Source organism: Phycodurus eques, chromosome 5 (genome assembly GCF_024500275.1).
Source record: "Phycodurus eques isolate BA_2022a chromosome 5, UOR_Pequ_1.1, whole genome shotgun sequence".
NCBI classification, from domain to species: Eukaryota; Metazoa; Chordata; class Actinopteri; order Syngnathiformes; family Syngnathidae; genus Phycodurus; species Phycodurus eques.
The window spans coordinates 32,604,049-32,630,879 of NC_084529.1; the positions used below are offsets into that span (position 1 = coordinate 32,604,049).

The following is a 26,831-nucleotide window of genomic DNA, read 5'->3' on the forward strand; positions in this document are numbered from 1 at the left end:
GTATCAGAGCCAAAATAACCCAGTTTTAAATGGCTCGCTTATCGGCCATCAGATTTTAATAAATAAATAAATAACTTTTTTTTTAAAAAGCCAAACATTTGAAAGACCACCCACTAACATTTTCGTCGACTCGCCAACAAAACCTCGCACACATCTCGTCTCGTTTTGGTCATCAAAGAGCCTTGTTTTGCTTGTCACCGTCACGTTGTCGTCATGAAAAAAGGGGCTTTAACAATATAATTTATTCGTCAACGAAAACAGCACTGCTTAAAACAGGACATTTTGTCCCTAAAATAAGTGAAAAATTCTGTCAGTGGAACTAGTATGAATTGACTTAATATGATTCTTACAATAAGATCATGTATCTTAAGTGTTTTTGTCTTATTGAAAATTTAGAAAAAAGTCATCTGCCTTAAAATAAGTTCAGTAAAATGTTTTCACGAGAAATATGATAAATATTTACAGTGCATGTAATGAGTCGTGTTCAATCACAACCTGTCGGACCCATTACACTTGTCTTTTGCTGGCTTTTTTTCTTGTGCAGGAAGCTGTTCACACACACTTCCTGTTATGTAGCACATCAAGCAGCACAATGTTGTCGGCCATGTTGGCTCCAGACACCACTGAGCACCTTGACCGCGCTGGGTTTGAGTGACTCGATTAAGTACATAGACCCTATTTTTGAAATTGTGTGTTCCTCAGGTTGGTAAGGTTTGACCCGCTGGGTCACAACCTTTTGACGGCCATCGTGAATCCGTCATCCAATCAACATGTGAGTTCCTGACTGGGGTTTATTTTGGGGTGTGAGCTACCGGCCAGCGCCAACATTTGTGTGTTTCAGAGCGAGGACGACGCGGATGTTCCCATGGACAGCGTGGAGCTGCCTCACCCTCACTTCCGTCAGCGCTCCTTCTTGCCTCAGCCCGTTCGCCGCACGCCCATCCTGCACAACTTCCTGCACATCCTGTCGTCCCGCTCTCCCGGTGCGCAAAGTGCAGGGGAGCAGGTGCGTCCCCTCGCCGACACGGCGGAAACACCCGCCGCACCCCTGGGCCACTTTGTCAACACGGAGCGTGGGCTATCCTTCGTGGGCTGCACCCGTTTCCTGGGCATGGCGTGCATGTGCAATCACTGCTCGGCCAATCGTGGCCTGTCCCTGCCAGGCGCCGCTTCCGCCGGGGCGCCATCCGAGCCCCTGCAGGTCCCGGCGTCCTCCTCCTCCGCAGCCCGCACAGAGCCCCGCCAGCCCTCGGAGCCCCGCCCCTCAGCCTTCACATCGCTCTACTACGGCAGCGGCGTGGAGTCTAACCCCGCCTCCAGTCCAGGGCCCGACTGGACACGTAGCTTGCTGAGTATGAGGGAGGGGGGTACGGGACCCAATGTGCTGCCGCCAAGGACTTCGTCGTCGTCCTCGCTCAGCCTCCTGGCGGTGTTGCGTCAGCAGGACGGCTCCTCTCACTCTCCGGTGTACACCTCAGCCACCGACGGGCGCGGCTTCCCCCAGCAAGGGGACGGGTCCAATACCAGCAGCGGGCACCACCCGTTCTGGGACAGCTCCCGCAGCAACCCCGCCTCCTTCCGGAACGTGTTGCAGTGCAACCTGAGCCGCTACTTCCAAGAGTTTGAGCGCACGCAGGACCTGGAGACTCCTCAAGGGGGTGGCCAAAGCGGCCAGGAACAGAACCAAGAGCTGCTGAATAACAATGTAGGCTCGGACAGAGTCGGACCCTCCTTGTCCTCCTTGTCTCCCACCCCCACAATCATTCATTACCAGCCCCCGCCCCCCCCCGTCCGCACCCCAGCCCCCAGACCCCAGCGCCCCTTCTGGGGGCTCTCGCGGGCACCTGAACCGCTGCCGTGCGTGTCACAATCTGCTGACCTTCAATCACGACTCTCAGCGCTGGGAGCGCACCACCCAGATGTCGTCCACCTCCTCCGCCCTGCAGCCCCCCTCCACCTCATTGTCCTCGCCCTCTCTTGTGCCCGACGGTCCAGTCCAGACCGCCAGGGGGTCTCTTGAGAGCGAGCAGCGACCCGTGACCGTCGCGGGTGAGGCGGTCTTCCCTCTGGTGTCGTCCGCCGCCCAGCATACTGAGCAAACGGTGGGTTTGGTGTACAACCAAGACACGGCCCAGTGGGAGAGGGTATACCGCCAGTCCACTGCGACCCGGGCCCCTGAGCCCCCCGAGGCCTTAAACCAGGAAATGCTTGTGGATCCCGCGCCCGTGGACGAGGACTACCTCAGAAGGTATTAGGGGCTGGCACCGCGCCACCTTTTTGTCATGCTGAAAATCATTGCAATTGCCCTGCCTTCTTTTCTGCCTCTCAGGAGGCTTCTGGAGTCTTCTCTCATGTCTTTGTCTCGCTATGATGTGACCGGATCTCGGGACCATCCCATCTATCCAGACCCGGCCAGGTAAACTCAATAGAGATGAGCTCGCAGATGAGCGAGGTATGTTGACATGCGTACCTGTGTCCAGACTGTCTCCCGCAGCGTACTACGCCCAGAGGATGATCCAGTATTTGTCCAGACGAGACAGCATTCGTCAGCGATCTCCTCGCTACCAGCAGAACCGCCTGCGGGCCATGTCTTCATCTTCTGACGGGCCGGCCGGTAACGCCTCAAGCTCCATGGACAACACTGACGTGGACTTTGATGAGCTGGAGTGAGTCCGCTCTTGTGCGGGTGTGGGTGCGGTTGGCGTTAGCTAATGACGCTGTTGTCATATTTCAGCGATAACAGCGAGCGAGCCCGGCACAGGGCGCCCCGAAACGCAAGGATGTCAGCGCCGTCATTGGGTCGCTTCGTGCCAAGGTGAGTTTGTGGCACGCGCCAGTCTGGCCGAGTATTGATGAGTGTTCACGGCCCGTTCTTGTCCTCCCGCAGGCGCTTCCATCTTCCAGAGTACCTGCCATACGCGGGAATCTTCCACCACGAGAGAGGCCAGCCGGGCTTGGCCACGCACTCGTCCGTCAACAGGGTGCTGGCCGGTAAGACCGCAACCCTCAAACGGGACCCGATTGCAGAGATGATGTAAGAATACTTATTTGCCGTCTTCTGGCTCTCTGGGTCCCCCTTCAGGTGCGTCCATCGGCGACGGCCAGTCTGCGGTGGCTAGCAACATCGCTAATACGACTTACCGCCTGCAGTGGTGGGACTTCACCAAGTTTGACCTGCCCGAGATCAGCAACGGTATCAGAGTCCTTTACACAAACAAACTACACAAAGCGAACAGTTGGAACATTAGTTGGCAGCTGCTAGGTAATCTGCTAGTGCCAAGTTTGGACAATGTCCACCATTGTTGTGAGCTGTTTTGCTAGGAGGCGGTGCAATGTCTTCTTGTTGAAGTGATGCCCACGTTTTCTGCACAGCCTCCATCAACGTCCTGGTGCCAAACTGTAAGATTTACAATGACGCCAGCTGCGACATCTCGGCCGACGGGCAACTGCTGGCCGTCTTCGTTCCCAGTAGTCAGCGCGGTTTTCCCGACGAGGGAATCCTGGCCATCTTCTCGCTGGCAGCCCACAACCTTGGGGAGATGCTCTACACCAAAAGATTTGGTAGCAAACAACCCTCTTGGTCATTTCCATCCTCATCCCCACTTCAAAGCCTCTAACTCCCACCCTGTCCTCCCCAAGGTCCAAATGCCATTTCCGTTAGCTTGTCACCGCTGGGCTGCTACGTGATGGTGGGCCTGGCCTCTCGCAGGATCCTGCTGCATCCCACCACCGACCACATGGTGGCGCAAGTGTTCCGGCTGCAGCAGCCTCACGGAGGAGAGACCTCAATCAGGGTGAGCACCATGCGAGCACACAGACAGACACTTTATTCAGCAACAAAGGAAATTGACTGTTCCAACAGCATGGCTTAAAGTTCTCCGGTGTAGTGCCGTAAATCTGGCGTATGAATTTTTTCGACAAAACCTGACCTACTTCTGTGCTGCCGAAAAGAAAAAGAAAAAAAAAGTGAATGTTGCTGAAGTGCTTCCACGCCATTTTAGGGTTCAGTGTCTTGGCCAAGAACAATTTGACATGCGGACAGTCAGAGCCAGGATCCGAACTAGCTACCCTTCGGTCACTGGACGACCTGCTCTACCTACTGAGTCACAGCCTGAAAGTGTCTGTATCAAACCAATACTACTTAAACTGACATAGGATTGTTCGCAAATTTAGAAAGCATTTGTCCGAAAGGTTAAAAAAACAAAATGTTTGGCAAATTCGCTTCTGCACCTATATGTATATAGAGTGGGTACGGAGAGTATTCAGACCCCCTCTTTGTTGTATTGCAGCCATTTGCTAAAATCATTTAGGTAAATTTTTTTCCTCAATGTACACACATCACCCCAAATTGACAGAAAAAACATTTAATTGTTGAAATTTTTGCAGCTTTATTAAAAAAGAAAAACTGAAATATCACACAGCCGTAAGTATTCAGACCCTTTGCTCAGTATTTAGTAGAAGCACCCTTTTGAGCTAATACAGTCAAGAGTCTTCTTGGGCATGATGCAACAAGTTTTTCACACCTGGATTTGGGGAGTACTTGGTTTTCTCCACACACACCGCTTAGAATTAAGCCAAAAAGTTCTATCTTGGTCTCATAAGACCAGAGAATCTTATTTCTCACCACTTGTAGTCCTTCAGGTGTTTCCTCTCCATGCGGGCTTTCATGTGTCTTGCACCGAGGAAAGGCTTCCATCCGGCCACTCTGCCATAAAGCCCCGACTGGTGGAGGGCTGCAGTGATGGTTGACTTACTAGAACTTTCTCCCATCTCCCGACTGCATCGCTGGACCTCAGCCACAGTGATCTTTGGGTTCTTCTTTCCCTCTCTCACCAAGGCTCTTCTCCCCCAATTGCTCAGTTTAGCCGGACGGCCAGCTCAAGGAAGGGTTCTGGTCGTCCCAAACATCTTCCATTTAAGGATTATGGAGGCCACTGTGCTCTTAGGAACCTTAAGTGCAGCAGAATGTCTTTTTGTAACGATGGCCAGATCTGTGCCTTGCCACAATTCTGTCTCTGGGCTCTTCAGGCAGTTCCTTTGACCTCATGATTCTCAATTGCTCTGACATGCACTGTGAGCTGTAAGGTCTTATATAGACAGGGGTGTGGCTTTCCTAATCAAGTCCAATCAGTATAATCAAACAGAGCTGGACTCCAGTGAAGGTGTAGAACCATCTCAAGGATGATCAGAAGAAATGAACAGCACCAGAGTTAAATGAGTGTCACAGCAAAGGTCCTGAATACTTATGGCTGTGTGATATTTCAGTTTTTCTTTTTTAATAAATCTGCAAAAATGTCAATCTTTTTTTTCTGTCAATATGGGGTGGTGTGTGTACATTAATGAGGAAAATTTTTCCTGAAATGATTTTAGCAAATGGCTGCAATATAACAGAGTGAAAAATTTAAGGGCATCTGAATACTTTCCGTAACCACTGGAGGCAGAGCTGCCAGGGGTTACGGATTGTCCGTATTTTGTTACGGAAATCATTGAATACTGACTCATTCCGGCAGCCAACACAGTGCTGTGTTGGGCCACCATGACTCTTCAGACGCTGGCCAGTAAAAATTTCATTCATGTATTTGATGAAATAAACGCTATATTGTAAAAACAAACAGCACGTCTATATTGAAAAGTTGCCCAACCTTCATGCTTTCCGCTGTTTGGGTACTACCATGGAATGCTTGGTGTACGGCTACACGCTATTATACGCCTCCCCCACAGCTACCAAGCCACTCCAGTGTCAGTGGAGCATAAGCCACTAATAATTGCTTCCATGGCAGCGAAGCTACACTTCTGACAAGTATCGTCACCATTTTTCTCACTAATTATACTTCCGAAGGTGCTATTGACCTGAAGATTTCACCAGACGTTGGGAACAACCCATGAAATTCATACATGCAAAGAAAGTAGAACAAAATAGCTCAGAAATTAAGTTGTCTACAAATGTGAAATGACACAGGGAAGAAGTATTTAACAAAGGGTGGTGCAAAAAGGCATGGAAAGCCAAGACAACACCAAAAATCTATCAATAATCATACAGCAATCCAACCTCTTGTGAGTGCAAATGAATATCAGCTGGTTCAATCCTATTTGATGGCCTACAAAAAGGTCTCATTGCCAAGGTGTGAGTCAAGACACATCTCATGATGGGTAAGAGCAGAGTGCTGTCTCAAGACCATCGCAAACTAATTGTTGCAAAACATAACGATGGCACTGGTTACAGGCACATATCTAAGCTTCTGAACGTTCCAGTGAGCACGGTTGGGGCCATGATACGTAAGTGGAAAGCCAATCATATCGGCATAGATTTGCCTTGATCAGGTGCTCCCTGCAAAATTTGTGACAGAGGAGTGCAATAATCAGAAGAGTTGTCCAAGAGCCAAGGCCCACCTGTGGAGAGCTTCAAAAAGACCTGGAATTAGCAGGTACTGTTGTCACAAGGAATTCCAATTCCAATGGAGACTGGAGAGGACGGCGTTTGTTTGTTTCTCAGTCACTGTGGAAACGCACACTTCCTGTTTGGATGTGGCGTGCCACTTCTAACAAGAGTTTGGGCTTGGTGTCTTCCAGATGGTCTTCAACGTGGTTTACCCCATGGCGCCAGACCAGCGGCGCCACGTCAGCATCAACTCTGCTCGCTGGCTTCCCGATCCCGGGATGGGTCTGGCGTACGGAACCAACAAGGGGGACCTGGTCATCTGTCGCCCTGTGTGAGTCAGCCTGCCAATGTCACTTCCTCTTTGACTCACGCAGAAGATTGGATGAGAGTTTGAACACATTGGGTCCGGGTCATGTGTTCCTAATAAAGTGGACGCATGAGTGACTCGATATGATTATCTTAATGGTCCCTGGCAACATGAAGTCTGCTGGTTCCAAACCTTCCATTTGTTCCGTTAGGGTTAATGAGGTTGGGCCCCCGCTTCCTGCATGCGCGTCAATTAACACGCGTGTTCTGTTTGCGCATGTTAAGGTTCTACCGCAGCGATGGCGAAAGTCCAGTCGAGTCCGGCACAGAACCTTTGTTCTCAGTCAACAACGGCGGAGGCCGCACCCGCAGTTCCGACCGACCTGGGTGAGTACGACCCAGATCCGCCATGGAGCCGCACGTGCTTCCTTGGTGGAGGGACGCGCGCCGTCAATGTACTGCGTTCTCGTTCAGGCCCAGTCGCTCGGGGTGGAGGCTGGACCGGGACATGGGCCTAATGAACGCCATCGGTCTTCAGCCCAGAAACCCCGCCCCTTCCGTGACGTCGCAAGGAACGCAGACGCCAGCGGTCCAGCTGCAGAACGCCGAGACCCAAACAGAGCTTTCCGAGCCAGGCGCCTCCCGGCCGCAAGCTGGTACAGAAATGTCCTCTGTGCGCGTGCGTGTGTACTCCTCGCACTTTACCTTTTCACAGAGCTGCGTTCCTTCATGTTTCTTTGCTTAGGCCCGCCACCGCATGCCAGCCACCTTGAGTCTCAGAACACGGGAGGTCCGGACGACGGCCACGGCCAATCCTTGGCGGCGTTCACGGCCAACGCAGGTACGCCACAAGGTACGCCACGCCGCAAGTCTGCCAAATCCCCCCCTTCTCTTCCTCACCTCCGACGCGAGTGGCTGAAAGCACTTTGCCGTTGTGCGGGACCCCCGCCGTGTGCTGTAACGGCTGGCGGATCATATGTGGCTCGCTGCTGCCTCGCAACACAACACGCAGGTGGCCAGACGGCAGAGACATGTTAGCCCAAATAAAACCAAACACATTGCACTTCAGAAATATGTATTTTTTCGATTTTCTGGCATAGTTTGATGGCTAACTGCATGCTATACTGGTTGACCCATTGTGAATGAGGAAGTGGGTGAGGGGGACGGTAAGTATACCTCCAAACGTTTTGACGTCCCGAGGATAGTTTTCAGCCACGCCCACAAATCCAGGAACATTTAGAAGGTGAATAAGAGTTTTAAAGCCATATCTCAACAACTCAGTAGAGTATCGTTCTGTCTTTGCACGTTTTCAGCACTTATTTTCATATCTATTTAATGTATTTAGAAACAAAACAAGGATTTACGTTTTGAGGCGCTTTAGTACACGATACACTATTGGCTTACATCCCAGAATTATCTGACCCGGCAGAGTCACAAATCATATTGCAACTTTAATTGATGATATATTTTCAAATGAAATAGTAACTGGAATATTGGAAAGAAAAGGTATCTTTCAAGCCACTCATTGTCACAGTACAGACAGTTCATCAAGCTATACAATACAAATGTGTACAACATCAGTTAAAATGGCAAATTATATGGGAAATGTTAAAGTGACTAGGTAGTCCGGAAACCGTGTGTCTTGAGTTTGGATTTGAAGAAGGTCAATGAGTGTGTTTGGGAGGTCAGGTGGTAGAGAGCTCCAAAGACAAGGGAGTGGGGTGGGGGGCGGCGGAGCGACCGAAGGCTCTGTCCCCCATGGCGGACGGACGGGCAGAAGGGACGGTGAGGTGGATGGAGGACGAAGATCTGTGCGAACGGGAGGGGGCGGCGACGTGAAGGAGGTCAGCAAGGTATAGCGGGGCGGGTTATTGATGGCCTCCAAGGTGCAGGTCAGTATTTTGGGTTGGATGCGGTATTGGACAGGGAGCCAGTGGCGCTGTTGCAGGGCTGGAGTGATGTGGAGGGGTCCTTGTGATAATACGGGCGGCGGCAGTGGAGAAGATGGAGTTTTTGCAGTGACGTGGGGGAAACCAAACAGGAGAGAGTTGCAATAATCCAGGCGGGCAGTGACAAGGACAGCAGCAGTGTTGAGGGATGGACAGAGGCCATTGATGTTTCCTAAATTAAAGTATGCAGACCCGGTGATGTTATTTGTGTGTGCTTGCAGGGCTCTCCACTAACTTTTGCACTAGTAGCACATGATTTTCTTGCACCGTTTTTTGAGGAGGTACAGATTCACCACGGCATACCATAGTTTCCATTGACTGTGACTCCAGATATATTTGCAAAATGTATTACTATGAACAAGAAGTTTGTTGGCCACAAGCAGTAACAAAAAAAAACGGGTAAATTCGATTTAAAAAACAGACTTTGTTTTTATTTGAACATTTGTTGGACTCAGAGGGGCCAGTTCTTCGAGTGAGGGCTCCTAACCCTCTTCCCCTGGCAAAAGTTACTTCATTTTGAGCATCACCACAACCATATGATTGACATGAAAGTATCATTTATGATTATTCACACTATTTTGCAAATTATTTACCAACAAAACAAACCAATGTTTGCAATTTAAAATCATAGTCCCAAACAACATGGATAAATCATTACTACTGCAATTATTGCACTTTATTTTCATAATACCATAATTTCTTGTGTATAATGCACACCCATTTATAATGGGCACCCCCAAAGTTGACCTCAACATTCTGGAAAACCTTTCTACTTATGTATAATGCATTTTTACAATGCATGATCTTGCTTCTACCCATATGATCAAAACATGAAGTATTATCTGTATTTTGTTAGTTTTTTTCAAAGAATTATTCTGAAGTTAAACACTTTATTTGAACACATAATACTTTCATTTTATTTACTTGCTCTTATTTTGAAATTCACAGCCTTACTTTTATTTAGTAAATGAGAAAACACACAGTTGTGCTCATGTTTGATTACCCAGGCAGAATTTGTAAGATGTGTACAATTCTTTTAAGAAAACATGAAGGACCAGGCGAAAGACATTTAATTTTATTTTAATGGGATTCAAATTAAACTGTCAGAAAAGCATTATCATTAAACAAAACATAACCATGAAGAAATTAATTATGGTTGTTGTTCAGTAAAAAAAATGCGCATTATACACGAGAAATTATGGTGGTTTGTTTTCCTATACAATCAGTATCTTCATGTCTATACTATCAACAGGGTTCAGATTGATAGATTTGTTAGCTTTGCTAGCTACACAACAGTTATTAAAACATTTGCAGATGACTCTGTGTTTGTAATAATGAGTGAAAAGCGATACACAAATTAAGTAGGCAGTCTTTGCAGTTCATGGTATTACCACCACCCAACCCCCCGCCCACACCCTCGTAATATTAAGACAATCATACAAGATGTCACTCGGGAAACAACTTTTGGTTTTATTCCGGTGACAAATGTAGCAGCATTGATAATGCTTTGTGTAAAAAGAAAAGCTGTGGGTGATTTGGAGCAGGAGGAGTTTACCAGTTTATGGGACTTTACGAGGTAGGTGCGGGTTAGCTAGCCTGCTCACCAGCCGTCCAGATGATTTGAAGGCTCACACTTGCCATTTAAACTGAATAAGTTGCAGGCGAGCGTCAGGATGCGTACGTGGCCGTCACTGGCCAGACACAACGGCGTACGTTGTTGCACGCTTATGTGGTGCGCATGTACGCGACGATGCTGTTGATAATAGCGTGCCCCTAACTGAAAGAATCAATCATTGACTGTATGTCGCAGCAGGCAGCCAATCATATTGCAGCGGGTCGCTTTTAACTCATGGAATTCATCGGAATTCACTCGGGCAAATGCGACAAGATGAAAAACAAGGTCGCATATGCGACCAATTTGGCCTTGGCTTGGAAGCAGTGTGTGCTGTCGAGGATGACACCCAGACTCTTAACCTGTGGGGAGGGTTAGGGTTAGTGGGTTACTACTTCTAACTAGATCAAAAACAAGCAAGGCAAGATAACTCTGTACAGAAGGGTTATGACAGTGGAAGCTATGGAATCACTCAATAACAAATTACTTGAACAAAATTGGGGGGATTATATATATATATATATATATATATAATGAAACTGACACTGATGTACTGTGAGGTTATTTAGAATATTATAAAAATTGTCCACTTAAGCAATATGATAGAAAGCAACTGTAAAGATAATCAGTGGATATCAGAGGGTTTGCAGAATGCATGCAAAAAGAAAAACACTAAATAGAGAATTCATAAAACAAGAGGTACAAAAATAACAAATACCGTATTTTCACGACCACAGGGTGCACCGTATTAATTTAGATTTAATTAACTTCATTGGCACTCAGATTTTTACAGTACTATGTCAAAAGACACATGACAAGGCTAAAAATAAACCAGCTTTTGGATTCAAATCCCAACTACTGTGTTAAATAGACGAAAGACCTGCTTCTTGATAAATGACGTGACGTTTACGTCGATGTGCGCATGTCACACGGCTGTTCTGATTAAAGTACACACCCAGCCGGAATAGACACGTAAAGGAATTGGTTCGAGTGGCAACAATAAACCAGATTTGAAAAAGATTGATGAGGGCACACAATGCCAGAAGTCCCACTAAATAACATGCATGGTATGAGAAATAAAGACATTGTAAATTATTATATTTTTGTTTGTAGACATGAACTGAACATTGAACCAAGAGTTTGTTTGTGAGACTGTGTACACAAGTATTCGTTGTCGAAAAGGACTGGCCTGTGGTCTTTGTGCTGTGGAAGCAAATTTTGTCATCATCGTGTTGATGTGTGACTTCTGCTCTCTGCGTGTGCGCGAGCAAGTGAGGGGAATGGCTGGGGGCAGTTTGTGTGCTCGGGGCGTCGTACGGGAGAAAAAAGTGACAGCTGGACTGATGTGGCTCTTTGCAGTAACGCTGAAAAAATTGTGGCTTTCAGCCTCTGACTGGTTGGCCACCCTTGTTCTATAGGATTCTAAGGAAGTAGAGGGGGGTGGGAGTAAATACCTTTGACTTCTTCCTACTCCTTTTCGAATGTTTATTTTTTTGTTAAAATCTTGTTTTGTTGCTTTTTCTATTACTTTTATACTTTTGCAATATCAGAATCAGAATCATCTTTATTTGCCAAGTATGTCCAAAACACACAAGGAATTTGTCTCCGGTAGTTGGAGCCGCTCTAGTACAACAAACAGTCAATTTACAGAACACTTTGGGGACATAAAGACATTGACAAAAAACAATTGTGCAAAAAGATGCAGAGTCCTCTAGCACTTAGAGCAGTTCGAACGACTAATATCGCAATAGTCCGGTGCAATGACCATCGTGCAAAGGGCGCTGAGACTTCAAGGAGCGTATGCGGTTTAAAGTGACGAGTAGTGCGATCATCTGGGACAATGTCGGTTGTGCAAATGTTACAGATAGTCCTCAATCCGTGTGCAAATGGAGCAGATGCTACTCTGGCATGAGTGGCCAGTATATGCAAATAGTGCAGCATGGCGAGACAACTACAGTGAGTGCACGAGTAATACATAATTGGCCCCACAGAAATGTGACAACGAACTCAAGTCAAAAAATTGCCAGCTTATTGTAATGGAATTATAGGTTAGGTGTTTAAGAAGTTGATCGCAAGAGGGAAGAAGCTGTTGGAATGTCTACTAGTTCTAGTTTGCGTTGATCGGTAGCGCCTACCTGAGGGAAGGAGCCGGAAGAGCCGGTGACCGGGGTGCAGACGGTCCGAGAGGATTTTGCACGTCCTTGTCTTAGTTCTGGCAGCGTGCAAGTCCTCAATGGCGGGTAGGGGGGTACCGACAATCCTTTCAGCAGTTTTGATTGTCCGTTGCAGTCGGAGTTTGTCCTTTTTTGTAACGGCACCAAACCAGACTGTGATGGAAGAACACAGGACCGATTCGATGACCGCTGTGTAGAACTGTCTCAGCAGCTCCGGTGGCAGGCCGTGCTTTCTCAGAAGCCGCAGGAAGTACATCCTCTGCTGGGCCTTTTTGAGGACGGAGTTGATGTTGTTCGCCCACTTCAGGTCCTGAGAGATTGTAATTCCCAGGAACTTGAAGGTCTCGACGGTTGACACAAGGCAGCTGGACAACGTGAGGGGCAGCTGTGGCGAAGGATGCCTCCTGAAGTCCACGATCATCTCTACCGTCTTGAGCGTGTTCACCTCCAGGTTGTGTCGCCCGCACCACAGCTCCAGCCGCTCCGCTTCCTGTCGATACGCAGACTCGTCACCGTCCTTGATGAGGCCGATGACAGTGGTGTCATCTGCAAACTTCAGGAGCTTGACAGTCGGGTTCGCTGAGGTGCGGTCGTTCGTGTAGAGAGAGAAGAGCAGCGGAGAGAGGACACAACCTTGGGGCGCCCCAGTGCTGATGCAGCGTGTGGATGAGGTGGCCTCCCCCAGGCTCCCCTGCTGTGTCCTGGCCGTCAGGAAGCTGTAAATCCACTGGCAGATGGCAGGTGAGACGCTGAGCTGGAGAAGCTTGGTTGAAAGGAGTTCAGGGATGATGGTGTTGAACGCTGAGCTGAAGTCCACGAACAGGATCCTCGCGTAGGTCCCTGCACTGTCGAGGTGTTCTAGGATGAAGTGCAGTCCCATGTTGACTGCATCATCCGCAGACCTGTTCGCTTGGTAGGCAAACTGCAGGGGGTCCAGCAGGGGACCTGTGACACTCTTGAGGTGGTCCAGCACGAGACGTTCAAAGGACTTCATGACCACAGATGTCAAAGCGACAGGCCTGTAGTCATTCAGACTAGAGATTGCAGGTTTCTTGGGGACTGGAATGATGGTGGAGCGTTTGAAGCAGGATGGAACTTCGCACATTTCCAAAGATCTGTTAAAGATCTGAGTGAAGACTGGAGCGAGCTGGTCCGCGCAGACTTTGAGGCAGGATGGGGACACATGGTCCGGTCCTGCCGCTTTGTTAATCTTCTGTTGTTTGAAGATGCGTCTCACATCCTATGTTTGCAATAAAGAATTCAATTCAAGAATTTATTTATTGATCCCACAATCAGAATCAGAATCATTTTTATTTGCCAAGTATGTCCAAAAAACACACAAGGAATTTGTCTCCGGTCGTTGGAGCCGCTCTAGTACGACAACTTTGGAGACAGACATTGACAAAAAAACAGTCACTGAGCAATAAAGGGTTGCTTGTTATCTGGTAATGCCGGTACAATTTTATGAATAATTTTTTTTTTCAATTGTGCAAAAACATGCAGAGTCCTCTGGCAGTTAGAGCAGTTCGAATGACTAATATTGCAATAGTCCGGTGCAATGACCATCGTGCAAAGGGCGCCGAGACTTCAAGGAGTGTGTGGGGTTTAAAGTGACGAGTGGTGCGATAATCTGGGACAATGTTGATTGTGCAAATGTACACTATTAACTGAAATCCCTCAAATTATTAAACAAGAACTTTATAAAAAAAAAAAAGTGATTTTGACATTTCAAATGTGTAGGAACCAGGCTGACAGGACGTGACGATTGACAGGAAGTGTCCGTTAAGTGTTTGTGATGCGTTGTCGACGTTCCAGACGAGGTTCCGGAGGGGGGAAATTCTGGTGAAGACCCACTGGCTCGAATCCGGCGCCTGATCGCGGAAGGTGGCATGACGGCCGTGGTGCAGCGCGAGCAGAGTACCACCATGGCGTCCATGGGCGGCTTCGGCAACAACATCATCGTCAGCCATCGGATCCACCGTGGCTCGCAGACCGGCGCCAGGACCGGCAGGACGGCCGTTGCTGCCGACGCCTCCTCCTCAGGGTCGGTCTTCGTCGGCCGCGACCGCCCGCCGGCCCCCTCGTGGGGCGCGGACGACGTTTTTGGCGATGAGAGGACGGATGACGACTCGCCACCAGACCCCTCCTCTCCCTCCCCTCACAACAGTTTCCACGGCGACCCGTACAGCAGGTAGTGAGCGGTCCCTCCGCCCGAGTGAGACCTGAGCGAAAGGGGCCGCTTGGACCCCGAGTGCCCTCACCTCCCACCCCACCCTTCGAACCTTCAGTGGCGTCGCGGCCCCGACGCGCCAACATTCCTACCATAAAGGGCTCCAGCGGAACGCGCGGCAGCCGGCACCCGCCCGGTGCCGAGCCGCCGCTCGGACTGTCGCCGGCGTGCCCGTCCCCGAGTGGTGGAGGCTTCCTCTGCCGGCTGGCTTTAACTAGCACTTGTGTGTTTTGTACCACGTGACCTTTGACCACTTGCGAGAGGAGGCGGGACTACCCCACCGTAAATCATTTGTAACGACTGAAACTCCTCCCGTTGTCACAGTCGATGTGTGTGCGTGACGCAGCCGCTCGCTCGCTTAATTTATTGGAGACAAAGAGGAAGCAGCAATTTTTTTTGTGACCGCTTGGGAGCTGGTGGAAAACATTCTCCTTGTCGGGAATGTCGAGCTTGTGGTTTGTTACCGTGGCGACCGAAGTCGCGCCATTCACTACCAATTAGCAGGGACTTGAGTGTAAGCCACGCTCCCTTGAACTCCTTCAAAATAAAACTTGAATTGTTTCCTGTCGGCTGTACAGGTGCCGTGTTTCTGCTTCCTCTTTTGTGTGCGTGCGTGCGCGGCTGGGTGCGTGATGGACCTGTAGAAGTGCAGTGGCTTGTGATTGTCAGGTCACAGGAGGTGTTTGGTGACCTGGGCAAGCTCCTCCTGGCTTAATTTGATTGGTCAACACTGAACTGAACGCTGGAGTCACAGCCCCCCCTCCACCCTGCTGACTACCGGCCCCCCCAATCCCGTTTGTCATCATTCTTTGCTCTGACTTTTAGATGTCATGTCATTAAAGAACTTTGAGACTCCAACTGCTGCTTTTTTATTTATTTATTTTTAAACTATCATTTCTGTTTTTCTACACTAGACTGGTGAATTAAATGATGTACAGTAGATGGATGGATTGAATGACAGACTGGTGCATTTAATGTCACATTTACTGACATGACTTAATGTATATTTTTTATTCATCAAAAGCAAACATTGAATTCAGACAATCTTTACTGGGCAAAAAATAAAATGACGTAGGTGGATGATGATGGTGATGAGTGAGGAAGGACATACCTCTCGTTGAAGTGAGGCGAACGCGTGAGATGCTTGCTTGAAGACTTGTCAGAGGTGACGCTGCTCCTTTGTGGTAAGTCAAGACTTGCTGTTGGTCCAATTTTGCAGTCATGTCACGAAGTCCCTCCTTTCCACATGCTAATGCTTTTGTTTGTTTGTTGTTGTGTTGCTTTTGTCGACAGTTGATTGTTTTACGCTTTCTATAAGAAAAGATCTACAGTGGGGCCTTGAGATGAGAGTGACCTGAGATACAAGCTGATTTTTTTTGCTGTGTGCTGGCAGTGACTCGACTCACTTAACAAGCAGCACTTTGGTTGGTAGAATCCGTGAGCAATTGTTCCAAAAGAGGCTTCAAACTGTTTATTACCACTGCCAGTTGAAGTTTACTGCTTAACTCAGTGGTTTGTGTCCATTTTGGTTGCTGAATGAACCCCTTAAGTTTCATACGTGCATTCACAGAACGCTTGATATTTTCAAAAATAAAATATTTATTTCAATTTAAAAGCACGATAATTTTAGAGAACAAAACCAACCAAACATTATTTTCACTCAAAAAACAAATGTTTATTGTAAATGAATATGAATTTTGCTGCTGCCTTTCACTTTGGCAAGTACCACGCTCGTATCACTTTCACAACAAAGTCTGTTCCATTTAATTGTTGCAAGCTCGCCTATATTCGGAAGTGGTTGGAGCCTACAGCGACGCTAAGCTAGTAGGGGCAACGTGTCAACGCATTCCATGTGGATGGCACAAAAACCAAAATAGCAAGGATATCCACACATTGTGTCGCGCATTGTGCTGCACATGATGTCACACAACGCCGTACAATCGCAACAAGGGAACTGGGAATAACCTCTCATCGGTAAAGTAACTGACTCCTTGTCAATTGTTCTGTATGAACAGCACATGCTTTGACATTGACAAAAAACACAATCAGTTGCAAAATGAGCAAGCTCGTGATGTGAATGTTGCCCCTACCAAAGTGTCTGCCACATAGACATGCCGCTTAACTGGGCTGCCAAAACACGCTGGAGTATCTCGCCTTCCATCCATGTCTGCGGATTGCTGTTAGCACGCTAAAACCACGCCGCCAGCCCCTCCTTTTAGATGCCACAGCGACGCCGCTTTCGCAAAGGCCCGCCCAGGCTTTCCGTCGTCACGCCCTCGCAGCGCATACACAGTGGATGTGTTGGTCGATAGCGCCGAACCTGAGACTGACTCACCAAAAATCCCTGAGTAGGGTCCGACATTCAGTCTTTTTAGGTGGTGGCACATCCGCCTCACCGTTCTGAGGAGTGTGTGGAGTTTGCAGGTACTGCCTGTTAGAGCACATGTGCCTCACAGTTCTGAGGTCATGGGTACAAATCTGGCCTCCGGACCCTGCCTGTGTGGAGTTTGCATGTTCTCCCCATGCCAGTGCGGGTTTTCTGCAGGTGCTCCAATTTTCTTCCACATTCCAAAAACACGCGTGGTAGGTTAATTGAAAATTAAATTGTCCGTAGGTGTGAATGGTTGTCAATGATTGCCCTGCGATTAGCTGGCGACCCGTTCAGGGTGTTCCCTGCCTCTTGCCCAAAGTCAGCTGAGTTAGGCTCCAACACACCCGTGAACCGCGTGAGTTTAAGCGGTGCGATGGATGGATGGATGGATGGAGTCTGTATGAGAGAAGGCGCAGCCAGATCTGTGGACTTCTACGTGTTGTCGGCTGATAATATAGTGAGCTGGTCTGGACAGAAAATGCCAGGGCTGAATTTTTTCCCCAGTCTACCCCTGGTTATAACCCTTTAAGACACGGAACAAGTATTACTGCTGAGGAGTTGTGAGATGGCGGCACGGTGGACGACTGGTTCGAGCCTCAGCCTCACAGTTCTGAGGACCGGGGTTCAATCCCCCGCCCCACCTGTGTGGAGTTTGCATGTTCTCTCCGTGCCTGCGTGGGTTTTCTCCGGGCACTCCGGTTTCCTCCCACAACCCCAAAAAACATGCATGAATTGGAGACTCTAAATTGCCCGTAGGTGTGACTGCGAGTGCGAATGGTTGTTTGTTTGTATGTGCCCTGAAAATGGCTGGCGATCGGTTCAGGTTGTACCCCGTCTCTCGCCCGAAGATAGCTGGGATAGGCTCCGGCACACCCGCGACCCTAGTGAGGAGAAGCGGCTCAGAAAATGGATGGATGGAGTTGTGAGATCTTCTCTTGCCCCATACATATCCGTATGGTTGCATTATACTGCCCCCGGGTGGCCAAGGGGTGCTCACCAAAAGGAGAAGCATTGAATTGAAGCGAAAATGTGGCAAAAGCACGTTTAATTCTTGACATTCTACTTAATTATGTCATTACTATATATTTTTTTATGAAGTACAGTAATATTGAGTGCTATTTTCCAAATTTCAACCCATGACATTGGTTATTTTTTTGGGAACAGCTGGCTGGAAGCGATGAATGGTATTTCCGTTCATTTTGATGGGTGATGATAATGATTTGAGATAAGAGAGTTTTGACATACGAGCATGGTGATGCAAGGACCAAGGACAACTCGTATCTTTCTCAAGGCACCACTAGCTACTAATAGCGCTTCTCACAATACGGTGGAAAGTCCTATTTGTACGATCGGCAGAATGGTGTTTTGAAGTTTTGTGTGTTTTGAAGGAAAATCGAAAACGGATCAGATGTAAATGCCTCCGCCTGACCCCGCCTCCTGCTGAACACCTCCTGTCAGTCTGCTGCCCAGCCGCTTCTGGTCACCACGATAACCGTTGCTCTGAGCGGCATCACCGTATTGGGCAAATCGCTGGTCCACCTGTTCGCCGTGGTCAACCGCCGCCTCCCTACCGTCAACAACTACCTCCTCTTGAGCCTGTTGACCACCGACCTTCTGGTGGGACCCGTCACCGTCAACGTGTACGCAGCGTGCAGCTCCTGGCCGCCGGGGGCCGCCCTCTGCAACCTGTGTCTGCTGGTGGACCACGCTGTGAGCGCCAAGGCCATCTAACCTGCCGCTCATCAGTTTGGACCGCTTCTTCTGCCTGACCTGGCCACTCACCTACCCACTGCGGCGGGCGGGCAAGACGGCCGCCCTGATGATCGCACTGGCCTGGCTGCTGTCTTTCTCCCTGTGGACCCCCGCCATCCTGTGCTGGCAGAGGGCCAGGGCGAGAGCCTGGTCCCCGAACTGGAGTGTTACCCGCGGCTGATCGCCAGCCCTGTGGGACCACCCTGCCCGCTTTCTTCCTGCCCAGCTTGGCCACGGTGGGCCTGTACGGACACGTGTCCGCCGCCACACGTCGGCGGCTGAGCGTGCGCCGTCGCCTACCTGTGAACCGGGTCGGCACGTCCGGTCCTTCCCTGCGAGACCCCCTCTTCAAATGACGAGGCGAGGCTACCGACAACCGATCTACACTCAGAAGTCAGAGAGCGGAGTCCACAGGAATCGACTCATCAGAGTGGATCGCCGCGTCCGTCTCACGGCGGCAGCGGCAAAGACAGCGACAACGCACCCCACTCGCCACAGCGTCCGCCTCCTCGGCACCATTTTCCAGAGCCCCCTCCACCCGACGTCAAGTCGCGGTCAGGGAGAGGAGGGTGACGCGCACCATTCTTACCATCCTGCTGACCTTCATCCTCACCCGGGGACCGCGCAACGCCATAGCACTGGTAACCGCTTTTGGTCACGTGCGCATCCCGGACTTCCTGTGGCAGGCAGGCCTCTGGCTGGTTTACATCAACAAGGCCGTGGACCCTGTGCAGCCCCACCTTCAGGACCACCTTCGGCCATCTACTGCGATGCCGCCACCGCTCTGACCCATCTGTCAAAAGGTCAACGGGGTCATCAAGTGGCACGGAAGATGAGCGTCGCGTCTGAGCCGACGTCGCGAAGCTCTGCTGTGACCTGAGCTGCTGTTTCAAACATAGCAGCAGGAAAGGATATCACCCACTCGGCTCTGTTGTTTTGATGTGACCTCATCCATGTTGTTGTTGTCTGGTGTTTGGATGTGATGTCATACATGTTGTCTGTTTTTACATTTGTTTTATCTGAACAATGTAAATGAAACAGAGATTCAACGATGACGTCTTTCAATAATGTTCATGTGTGCTTCTGTCGGTTTCCTGGCGTGCGGAGCTTCTAGACCTGATTGCTCCATATGAAAAGTTCCCTGCGATTACATATGTTGTGAATTGGCGCTATGAAAAATAAAATTGGTGTAATTTGTTTATTAGGCATGATCAAAATGTCTCTCACACACGTGATCATTTTATCAACCGAACCGCTGCTTGTTGTGGCGTCGGTGGAGCCACCTGCCGCTATAGAGCAGTCCTATCTTTTGGTTGTTGTTTGTTTTGTTAAATTAAACCTGTTCTGTCCAGCTGCATGGCCTTGCAGAGTGGTGGAACTGTATGCCTTTGTGCTGGAACAGTTTTGTTGTGCAGCAGGGGAGTTTGAAATACTCCCCCTGCTTATTTTTAAATGTTTTTAATTATAAAACGGATCAGATGTACGGACAGAACAGGTTTAACAGAAAAGTGTTTTAGGGGACTGACAGAGGGACAGAGTGGACAAGGGGACTCGGGATGAAACCACAGCAGAACAAGAGTGAGACAGTCTAGATATTAGAACACAAGTAACATTACAACAGTCATTTGTACAACCCCAATTCCAATGAAATTGGAACGTTGTGTTAAACATAAAAACAGAATACAATGATTTGCAAATCATGTTCAACCTATATTTAAATGAATACACTACAAAGACAAGATATTTAATGTTCAAACTGATCAACTTGATTGTTTTTAGCAAATAATCATGAACTTAGAATTTTCTGGTTCCAACACGTTCCAAAAAAGCTGGGACAGGTCGCAAAAAAGACTGAGAAAGTTGAGGAATGCTCATCAAACACCTGCTTGGAACGTCCCACAGGTGAACAGGCTCATTGGGGACCGGTGGGTGCCATGATTGGGTAGAAAAGGAACTTCCCTGAATTGCTCAGGTATTCACAAGCAAAGATGGGGCGAGGTTCACCTCTTTGGGAACAAGTGCGTGAGAAAATAGTCCAACGGTTTAAAGACTGTTCCTCAATGTACAATTGCAAGGAATTTAGGGATTTCATCATCTACGGTCCATAATATATCAAAAGGTTCAGAGAATCTGGAGAAATCACTGCATGGAAGCGGCGAGGCAGAAAACCAAAATTGAATGCCCGTGACCTTTGATTCCTCGGGTGGCACTGCATCATTAATCCCACTATTATTATGGTTTGCATAGTTCTGTTTTGGTACGTGTACAAGGCATCGCCATCATCTGCGTTGCTTACACACAGCCACACGCACATTCACAAGGTTATGTTCATTTGTCTGTCTCACTGGAACCTGTTATTGCTTCGCAATAGATCATACTTGTGATGATGAGGTTATGTGGTGGAACGCGTCCACGTTGCTGGAGCTCACATATGGCTTCACTTCCTGGAATGAACTGAAAACAGGTTAGAAACATCAACATGCAGTACAGCGCTCAACTCAAGATTTTGAGGCCACGACTTTCCCCTTGTAATATACACTGGAAGGCGCTATAGAAATCTAAGCTATCATCGTTATTAGGGACTTTCTCCCGCAATTGGCTGGCGACCAGTCCGGGGTGTACATCGCCCGCTTCTCGCCCAAGTCAGCTGGAGCCTGGGACAGACTCAAGCTCACCCTGGAGGCGACCCTCATGAGGGAGGATAATAAGCGCTGTAGAAAATGGAAGGTAGGCTGTAGTGACCCCTGCTGGAATGTGGGAAGAATCACAAAGTGAGTGAAATAATAATAAATGCTGTAGTTGTGTAATGACTAAAGTGACTGGCTCCAGGAATCTCGACAACTCCCCAAATGTTCACGTACCCGTGACAATCCGCGTTCCAACGATTTCTTTCAGTTCGCAGGCGATCGTAGAGTGTACATCAATATCGTACAAATATGCACATAATAAGCACATCCTCATCAATTTCGTATAAGTATGCACACAAGCACATCCTGTAATCAATATTGTCCAAATATGCGCACAATAAGCGCCACCTGTCATCAATATTGTCAAATATGCACATAATAAGCCCATACTGTATCAATATTGCACAACCCCAATTCCAATGAAGCCATAAAATTCCAAGTTAATGATTATTTGCTAAAAACAATCAAGTTGATCAGTTATAGTCAGTTCATAAATTCATTTTTTGCCGTGGGGGGCGGGTTGGGGGCCGGGGGTTGAGGGTTTTGATGACCACCCAAAACTGTTTGGATGACCCTCCCATTCCGGGGGCCACCGCCCCCTTCCGCCCAATTTGCACGCCACTGCGGCTGAGAGCGAACGTGTGCATGCGCGTGTGTTGCGTGCGCGCGCACGCGGAATTTCTCTTGGTAGAGTTTCACTGAGTTTACATCCGGGTCTTTTCCCTAGGCAATGGGAGTCGCAGCACCGCCGTTCCTTAGGCAAAGTGAAATAAATTCGCCACACCGACAAAAAAATCTAGTCCGCTTTAAGAAGACGTCCTTTAGCGGGCCGGCGCGGCCGATCGACTCCATCGGAAAAACTTTCGGAACAGGCGTCAGCGAAATCGTTGACCCGGCGGCGGCCCGACAAGCTTTGTGCAGGCGGACAAGTAGTTTTGCTGGGCCTTCGTGTAGCTCCGCGGCGGAGGGATCTGTGTTGTGCGCAGGCTGAGCTGAATGAGATTGAACAAGAGTTCTTGTTTTGTAGCTTCAGTTTATCCCTTTTGAGACCAATTTGGCCAAACTACGTCCAAAATTGAGCAACTAAGTCAAGGTGCGTGGGAAGGAGCGAACGGTACTCTTTGTGGGCTCTTGTTCATCGTGGATGGGCTTCTTGGACGTCTCTATTTAATTCATCTGGAGGAGGACTGCTGCTGCTGCTGCTGCTGCTGAGTAAGTGCACGTCGGGCTGCTTTTCATTCGCGAACTTTAATGTCGTCGTCCTCGCTCGCCCCGAATTGACGCCCGTCCCGTCGCCTTGTGCGGCGGCCTTCCTCCGAGCTCTTTCGGGGGCCTCGCTGCGCTCTTTGCTGCCTCTTTGCCGCTTCTTCTGGTTGTAATTGCTGCGGAGGAGGAGGACGACGACTAAGAAGAGGCCGACACAAGTTGGACAGCCAAAGGTGGCTCTTCGCCATCCCTGGCCAGCGAGAGTAGCCGTCCCTTGAGCTGCCCTTTGGCTGTCTTTGGGTCTTTGTGTTCTCGGGCGGGTGTCGGGGGGTGGTCCGTCCGGCCTCCCCCTGCGCTCTTCACCTTCGCCGCTTCTTCTTCATCTTTGCAGGAACTTAGCCGCGTTAGCTCGCCAGGCTAACGGGGCGCTAGCGAGCGAGCTAAGGTGATTATCCACTTGTTCTCCGACATTCAGCGCCTGGGAACTCGCTAGCGTCACTTTGGACCTTTTGGAGCGTGTTCGATTTCGAGCGCCCGCCGGAACCGATGCTGGACGTCGCGGCGGGCGGCCCGGGCCGGTTCGGAAGGGGAGCTGGAGCCTCCAGCGGGCCGACGGCAATGAAGAAGACGTTTATGAAACATTTATTGAAGTGCTTGGAGAACAAAGTGAAACCTCCATTTAAACCTTGTTTAACCGCGGCGGCATCTCGTCCACTACATTCCCAGAATTGACGTCCCAGCCCGGCTACAGTTACCTCAGTTTACCTGAGTTGGGGGGCTACTGCCCCTTGATGACTGGATGTGCATATTATGCTCATATGCGCTTACGTGCGTACACTTAATGAGTGACGTGCAACTTTTTATGTCGAGTAAACTTCATCTTGTTGCTGAGGTCAAGGGAGCCTCAGCGAATCTAGCGGTGGCGTCACCGTAGCTCGTCAGTTGAATAGAAAATAAATAAAAAGAATAGGAAGGAATGGTAAGGAAAGCCTTTACTGTTACTGTATGGTGCAGAAACGAGGGCGTTTGGGGGGGGGGGGGGGTGGCGAGTGGGCAAAATTGACACCATGTGGTGGTGTTATAGGACTTCGGTACACAAATGATGCCTTTCCAAGGGTGATTTTTGAACAAGATGTGTATTCATTTGATTGTACAACTGTATTGTAGGTGGCACGGTGACTTTCTGGTTAGTACATCTGCCTCACAGTTCTGAGGACCGGGGTTCAAATCCCGGCCCCGCCTGTATGGAGTTTGCATGTTCTCCCCGTGCCTACGGCGTGGGTTTTCTCCGGTTTCCTCCCACTTCCCCAAAACATGCATGGTAGGTTAATTGAAGACTCTAAATTGCCTGTAGGTGTGAATGTGAGTGCGAATGGTTGTTTGTTTATATGTGCCCTGCAATTGGCTGGCGATCGGTTCAGGGTGTACCCCGTCTCTCGCCCGAAGATAGCTGGGATAGGCTCCGGCACACCCGAAACCCGCGTGAGGATAAGCGGTACAGAAAATGGATGGATAGAAACTGTACTGTATCATACTGTTCATAATTAAAAGCGCTTCATGAAATTGGTGTGGATGACGAGATATAATAAAATATCTACAAACCAAACTGGAGCACAGTATTTTTTTGGGTTATAATTCTTTAACTGAACTTTCATTCTCTTATCAATGAACTCATTGATTTGGCTTGTGGATCAAGCGATGGAGATATTGATCAGTGACTGATTGACTGAGCGAGTTAATGTCTGTCTTCGGTGCATGCTGGTGATTATTGATGATAATTCATGGTTTATTGATTCGTCGTATGCGTTTGTTGTGCAGGGCAGGGCAGAGGGGTGGAGTCCAGTCCCACAGCTGGGTGGTGAGTCTTCATTTCTTCCAGACGATTGCTAGCATGACACTCAATTAGCTCATACATTGTATTTACATCCAACATGTTGAAATTATCTAACCTTGCACATCAAGTGAAATAAGACTTTCACATTTTCATAAGAACACAATCAACACCAAATCATCTACAGTGGGTACGGAAATTATTCAGACCTCCTTAAATGTTTCACTCTTTGTTATCTTGCAGCCATTTTCTAAAATCATTTAGTATTTTTTTTCCCTCAATGTACACACAGCACCCCATATTGACAGAAAAAAAACCAAATTGTTGAAATGTCTGTAGATTTATTAAAAAAGAAAATATCACATAGCCATGAGTATTCAGACCCTTTGCTGTGACACTCATATATTTAACTAAGTTGCTGCCCATTTCTTCTGATCATCCTTGAGATGGTTCTACACCTTCATTGGAGTCAATCTGTGTTTGATTATACTGATTGGACTTGCTTAGGAAAGCCACACCCCTGCCTATATAAGACCTTAGAGCTCACAGTGCATGTTAGAGCAAATGAGAATCATGAGGTCAAAGGAACTGCCTGAAGGGCTCGGAGACAGAGTTGTGGCAAGGCACAGACCTGGCCAAGGTTACAACAAATTTCTGCTGCACTCAAGGTTCCTAAGATCACAGTGGCCTCCATAATCCTTAAATGAAAGACGTTTGGGACGACCAGAACCCTTCCGATAGCTGGCCGTCCGGCCAAACTGACCAATCGGGGGAGAATAGCCTTGGTGAGAGAGGGAAAGAAGAACCCAAAGATGACTGTGGCTGAGCTCCAGAGGTGCAGCCCGGAGATGGGAGAAAGTTCTATAAAGCCAACCATCACTGCAGCCCTCCACCAGTCGGGGCTTTATGGCAGAGTGGCCCGACGGAAGCCTCTCCTCAGTGCAAGACACATGAAAGCCTGCATGGAGTTAGCTAAAAAAAACACCTGAAGGACTCCAAGATGGTGAGAAACAAGATTCTCTGGTCTGATGAAACCAAGAGAGAACCTTTTGGCCTTAATTCTAAGCGGCATCTGCGGAGAAAAGCAGGCACTGCTCATCGCCTGTCCAATACAGTCCCAACAGTGCAGCACGGTGGTGGCAGCATCATGCTGTGGGGGTGTTTTTCAGATGCAGGGACAGGACGACCGGTTGCAATCGAAGGAAAGATGAATGCGGCCAAGTACAGGGATATCCTGGACGAAAACCTTCACCAGAGTTCTCAGGACCTCAGACTGGGACGAAGGTTCACCTTCCAACAAGACAATGACCCTAAGCACACAGCTAAAATAACAGAGTGGTTTCAGAACAACTGCATGACAGTTCTTGAATGGCCCAGCCAGAGCCCTGACTTAAACCCAATTGAGCATCTCTGGAGAGACCTGCAAATAGCTGGCCATCAACATTCACCATCCCACCTGACAGAACTGGAGAGGATCTGCAAGGAGGAATGGCAGAGAATCCCCAAATCCAGGTATTAAAAAACCTGTTGCATCATTCTCAAAAAGAGTGATGAGGCTGTTTTATCTCAAAAGGGTGCTTCTACTAAATACTGAGCCATGGTTCTGAATACTTATGGCTGTGTGATATTTGAGTTTTTCTTTTTTAATAAAGCTGCAATAATGTCAACAATTCAGTTTTTTTCTGTCAATATGGGTGCTGTGTGTACATTTAATGAGGAAAAAAATGAACTTAAGTGATTTTAGCAAATGGCTGCAATATAACAAAGAGTGAAAAATTTAAGGGGGTCGGAATACTTTCCGTACCCACTGTATATACATACCCATACTGTGTCAATATTTATATACTGTGTCAATATAGATTACAAGTGACTGTTCAATAGGAAGGAGTTAAAACAGTTTAGCTTTATTATTCAAATGGAAGAGTTAAGTATAGACCAGTTATGTAGGAATATCATAATCTCTCTGTCATCGCGTGGAAACCTCACATCTCCATCAGCATCACTTTTCAGGAATAAAAAAAACAAAACAAAAAATGGGATGTTTAAGAGCTGGTCCACAAGGATTTTTCAAATCCTTAAAAGATTTTTTATATGCTACAGACCCTACACATAAAGCTATAGAAAAATCAGGCATTTAACAGTTTCAGACATTGTATGTGGTGTGCTCTAAAAATCTCAATACAGAACACCACACGGATAAAGATTTGGTTCCAATGCTGATCTAGAAACAAGTTGTCCAAGGCAGAAATCTCACATGATCACAAATGATCGAACAAAACAGAGGAAGAAACAACACTTCTGTATGGATGCACTATTCATCTTATTTTAATCATG

At 48.3% G+C, this 26,831-nt stretch overlaps 2 protein-coding genes and 1 pseudogene across 12 annotated transcripts in view; all 3 read left to right on the forward strand.

Moving 5' to 3' along the window:
• ambra1b (autophagy/beclin-1 regulator 1b) overlaps positions 1-15,508 on the forward strand; it is a 28,155-nt gene extending 12,647 nt beyond the window's left edge. Inside the window, 15 exon segments of the mRNA XM_061676437.1 lie at positions 703-772; positions 842-1,800; positions 1,802-2,248; positions 2,330-2,416; positions 2,481-2,666; positions 2,735-2,815; positions 2,888-2,991; positions 3,083-3,193; positions 3,373-3,561; positions 3,640-3,794; positions 6,571-6,710; positions 6,971-7,072; positions 7,160-7,341; positions 7,431-7,538; positions 14,236-15,508. Of these exon segments, the coding sequence (XP_061532421.1) occupies positions 703-772; positions 842-1,800; positions 1,802-2,248; positions 2,330-2,416; positions 2,481-2,666; positions 2,735-2,815; positions 2,888-2,991; positions 3,083-3,193; positions 3,373-3,561; positions 3,640-3,794; positions 6,571-6,710; positions 6,971-7,072; positions 7,160-7,341; positions 7,431-7,538; positions 14,236-14,615 (3,301 nt within the window). The 3' untranslated portion in view covers positions 14,616-15,508.
• A 2,078-nt stretch (positions 15,509-17,586) lies between these two features.
• On the forward strand, positions 17,587-19,622 carry LOC133402583 (muscarinic acetylcholine receptor M4-like; annotated as a pseudogene).
• Positions 19,623-22,158: 2,536 nt separating this feature from the next.
• Positions 22,159-26,831, forward strand: part of phf21ab (PHD finger protein 21Ab) — a 56,877-nt gene continuing 52,204 nt past the window's right edge. For 9 of the 11 annotated variants that reach the window (XM_061676440.1, XM_061676444.1, XM_061676447.1 and 6 more), the window contains exons 1-2: positions 22,159-22,672; positions 24,485-24,524. The gene's annotated coding sequence lies outside the window, so the exon portion shown is untranslated. The remainder of the gene's footprint in view (positions 22,673-24,484; positions 24,525-26,831) is intronic. The other 2 variants (XM_061676448.1, XM_061676441.1) reach the window with 2 other exon arrangements.